Source organism: Antrostomus carolinensis, unplaced genomic scaffold (genome assembly GCF_000700745.2).
Source record: "Antrostomus carolinensis isolate BGI_N321 unplaced genomic scaffold, ASM70074v2 scaffold30172, whole genome shotgun sequence".
Taxonomy (NCBI): Eukaryota; Metazoa; Chordata; class Aves; order Caprimulgiformes; family Caprimulgidae; genus Antrostomus; species Antrostomus carolinensis.
In genome coordinates this window covers 1-4,260 of record NW_010299406.1, presented here as the reverse complement: position 1 = coordinate 4,260, position 4,260 = coordinate 1, and the positions used below count along the sequence as shown (strand labels likewise).

General features: G+C 45.8%; 1 protein-coding gene across 1 annotated transcript in view; it reads right to left on the bottom strand.

Moving 5' to 3' along the window:
• SPATS2 (spermatogenesis associated serine rich 2) overlaps positions 1 to 3,367 on the bottom strand; it is a gene marked incomplete at its 3' end in the record, with an annotated part of 12,082 nt that extends 8,715 nt beyond the window's left edge. Inside the window, exons 1-3 of the mRNA XM_010162792.1 lie at positions 3,260 to 3,367; positions 1,791 to 2,049; positions 987 to 1,187 (exon numbers count right to left, since the gene is read on the bottom strand). Of these exons, the coding sequence (XP_010161094.1) occupies positions 987 to 1,187; positions 1,791 to 2,049; positions 3,260 to 3,367 (568 nt within the window). The remainder of the gene's footprint in view (positions 1 to 986; positions 1,188 to 1,790; positions 2,050 to 3,259) is intronic.
• Positions 3,368 to 4,260: the final 893 nt, after the last annotated feature.

Genomic DNA, 4,260 nt, shown 5'->3' with positions numbered 1-4,260 from the left:
CAGGGACAGCTTGAGAGATTTTCTGATTGAGAAAAGCTTTCCCAAAGCTTGGAGAATTTCCTTCTATGGGCAGGGACGTCCCTCCACATTTTCAAATATATGAGAGAAAATCAAATGCATCTCTGGAGTTGCTTTTGTGCTAAGGATTGGAGACAAGTGAAATGTCTACTCCAAAGACCAACGCACACGAAATGACTGTTTGCCTGGGGAAGGGAATTATCTCAGAAAGGAAAATTAAGGCTATTTCCTCAAATCAGGAGCTGAAAGGTTTGGGTAAGGTCAGTCCCCGTGTCTCAGCTCGCTAGCAGGGTACATCACCTTGCCCAGGCTCTCTGGAGCTTGCTGGAGTGCAGTTGCCCCCTGCCAAGCTATATTAACAACTCCTCGTTAAAGCTTTCCCGTGCAGCAAGGAGGTGAATTACCATCTCCCTACGCTAAGTATCATCACCACGATCACCACTGGGGTCTCTGAGGTCCCTCCTGTCCCCATTTGGTATCATAAGAACTCAACTGTGGAGAAATGACACAAAAGAAGGTGGGGGGGGGGAATAAAAAAACCCAGTTGAAGGAGGCTGTCGCTTCTTGTGACAGGACTTGGGTCCAAACTTCTGGCCTTTTAGAGAAATTCTCACAAAAGATGAGAAACAACCTAAAGGCTCTGGGATGAAGCAGGCAGAAGAATGGGGTAAGTGTATGCAGTGTGACTGCCTGCTTCCTCCCCTGCTCCTCACACACACACACAGGCTCACTGCTCCAGGCACTACAGCTAAACTGCTGTCAAGATCCCCGCTGTGCGTAGGGAAGAGGAGGAGCAGAGTGCAAGTTACTGGCTGGATAATAAGAAGGATGTTAGCTCAAATTAAAATCAAAGTCCAAAATGCTTCACCACCGCGTCTGTCAGTGACCCAGCAGAAGAGATGGTGAGAATTTGGCCAACAGCAACTTGCTTTGGACATGGGGGAGCGTGTAGAACCTCAGGGTCTTACCCAGCTTCTTGTTTGCAGGTGAAACTGGAACATCATCCAGGCGTGTTACAGACAGGGAGGCAGGAGTGGAATTGCTGGTTGTTGATCTGGACAGAGACCTGCTAGTGCTCCTCTGCTCAGGCCGCTGTCGGAGAGACGAAGGGCTCTGGGAAGGATGCATGATGAGCGATTTTGTGTCAAAGCCATTCGCTAGTTCAGGCACTGCTGTAGAAAAGCACACTGGTTTAAAAGGGGAATGAAGAGGACAGCAGAACACTGAGCACCTCTTTACCACAATAAGCAAAAAAAAAATCAGAAATTAAACTGGGATGAGATGTGAGGAAGAAATTCTTCACTGTGAGGGCCAGCACAGCGACCAAAAAAACCAGTTAAAAAAATCAAGAGAGCACCAAGCAGGGGAAATGGCTTTAGGCTGGAAGAGGGGAGGTTTAGATGAGATATTAGGAAGAAGTTCTTCACTGTGAGGGTGGTGAGACAGTGTCCCAGGTTGGCCAGAGAAGCTGTGGCTGCTCCTCCCTGGAAGTGTTTGTGGCCAGGTTGGATGAGGCTTTGAGCAACCTGGTCTAGTGGAAGGTGTCCCTGCTGCTGGCAGGGGGGTTGGGACTGGATGAGCTTTAAGGTCCCCCCCAACCCAAACCAGTCTGGGGTTCTATGAAAATCAAGGTGAGCTGCTCTTTCCTAAAGAGCCATCCAAACAAAGGGGTATTTAAAGCCAAAAGAAGGAATACACAGAAGCAGGAAGCAGCTCCTCTGCTTTTTAAAGACTCAGTGCCCCGTCTCCTGCTCTACTTTACAGAGACTAACCTGTTCTATCAGGCATGTCTGGTGCAGCAGACTCACAATCCTCCAGCTCTCTGGCATCAATTGAAAGTGCATCCAAACCTTCGCTGAGTGAGTCCACAGACTCCGTGTCGTGGGCACAACCGTTGACATGGAAACCGTTAATTCCACCCTTCTCCGAGTTTGCCGACTGCTCCTCTTCAGTGGACACCAATTTACTGGGGTCTGGAAGGCCAGGGTTTGATTCAGCTTGTGGTTTTGGTTTGGTTTTCTTCTTCTTGTTCTAAGGATTAAGTAATCCACACCACAAAAGGAAGGGAAAAGAAAAAAAAAAAACAACAAATAAAGAAGAAGAAAAAAAAAAGTTAAGCTTAATTCCTGAAGGGGAAATTAAAATTCCTGAAGGGGAAATTAAGCTTTATGCTTACTGGCTGAAAGTAGCTGAATTAAATGCTTTTTCAGCCAGCCTGGTTGTTGATCCTATTAACAAGAGGAGGGATTTATTCAACAATGAGGACAGATAGAGTGGCATTAATGAGGGACGAATACATTATCCCCTTGGACGATGTGCCAACAAGAGTCATGGTTATCAGATGAAGGCTGCATAACTGATGTGAAACAGCAGAGAGGTTCCTGGCTGGAACCCACAGCAGCAGCCAGGTCGATTTTAAAGGGTGCCCACTGGCAGGGTGCTCTGCTAGACCTTACTCTGATCAAACTTCCCTCAGTTCCCAACACTATTCAGTCCCATTTTTCCCCCCCTCCTCTCCATTTCATGCTGGTGCTTTTCACATATTCAAAGAAATCCTTTTGAATAATTATGATTTTATTCTTGTCCTGGTGGATTTAGATATTATAATATCAAGTAGTGAAACTCTGTAAATCTTTATTTAAATCTTTATTTAACCCTTTCACAGAGGTCTGAGCAAAGAACCAAGCGAAACACTCGAGGAAGCTTACGTGACAAAGAAATATATTTCCACAGAGCTCAGCATTTAAATGCAACTGTTCAGCTCCAAAGGTTAGCGATGAAAAATGGAACAGCATGACTATCTGAGCAGTGAATTACAGAGCTCTGCTGAAATAAATGGACCTGAGAAAGATTTACTTCAGCGTGGGGCTGTGTGTGTGTGGGGGGGGGGTTAGGGGTCCTGTAGAGGGTCAGCAGTGACTGTAAGGACAGAAAATCCAGAATTGTTTTTTTCCAGATGTTACATTTGTCACGACAGCTGAGCTAAATGCAAATGTGAGGAGAAGATGATGTTTACAACTGGCCCTGAAGTCACTGTGTAAATCATTGCCCTGAACAACGAGGCACCTGATAACCTCACGATTATCTCCGTGCATCAGTTCTGACAACACCGCTATACACGTTTGGCTCTTTGGTTTCTTTTTCCCCATCTAAATCACAAGGAATGCTGACTGCTCCCTGCAGCCTAAATCCTCCAAATAAAAAGATAAACACCTCAGCAAGGAAAGTTAAAAAGCATTACCTTTTTTTTGCCTGTTACAGTCCATTCTTTCAGCACTTCACTGGCATTACCTGAAATAAAATGCAGTGATGAGCAGTGGATGAAGCATCTGCTCCAGTTCTTTCCCATTCACATGGAAGTGCCTCCATACCTGGGGCCAGCTGTAAATGCTGCCTGCAGCCAAGTTTCAATTCTCTTAGTTGATGTAATAAAAAAGGATGGGTTTCATTTTTGCTTTGGGAACACACTGCTGAAGAGGACTAATCCCTTATAACACAGTGCCAGCTCTTTCCAGGAAAAATAAAAAAGAGAAAGAGAAAAAAACCTCTTCTCTTTGGCTCATACCAAGGTTTAGGTACTTGGAAACCTGCTGGAGCATGTTCTGAACTCAAAGGTTGCGTTCAGGTCAGGTATCTGCCAGCCTTCTCTCCCCAGAGACACCGACTGTGGCAGCCTGAGGAATAGCTGTCGTAGCTTCTGCAGGCCAGAGGCAACGCGCAGCCGTCGGTGATGGCCAGTATGGAAATAAAGAGCTGCAAAGCGACAGGTACTGTCACCAGTAACAACCTGTTTTTCCAAGGTCAGAAAATCCATCTCATGCAGCATGCCAGCCAGACCTCAGTGAAGATTTGTGAGCCAGGTTTCAAAGTACAAACAACAACTATCGAAGCTGAAGACATTCCCGTTCTGTACACACGAACAAGAGCATCAAAACCCCCGTTATCTAAAGAGCTATCAAATGCTTATCTCTGCCCTGACCCCCTAGATGAACAAACACCAACCAAAACTTGGGAAGAGAATCATCCCTTTAGTTATCTTTGTGGGTAAAGCCTGTAGTTGGACCTGTTGAGAAGCTACATGAGCTTCTGCTACCTGGTGTATTTACTGCACACAGCTCTTTCTGCACAAGGGCTATTGCTGCTTCTGACACAGGTCTGTACAAGTGACGAAGCCACCAACCCTGGCAAGAAACCAGAGCAAGAAACCTTTACCTTAATCACAGAATCACAGAATGTTGGGGA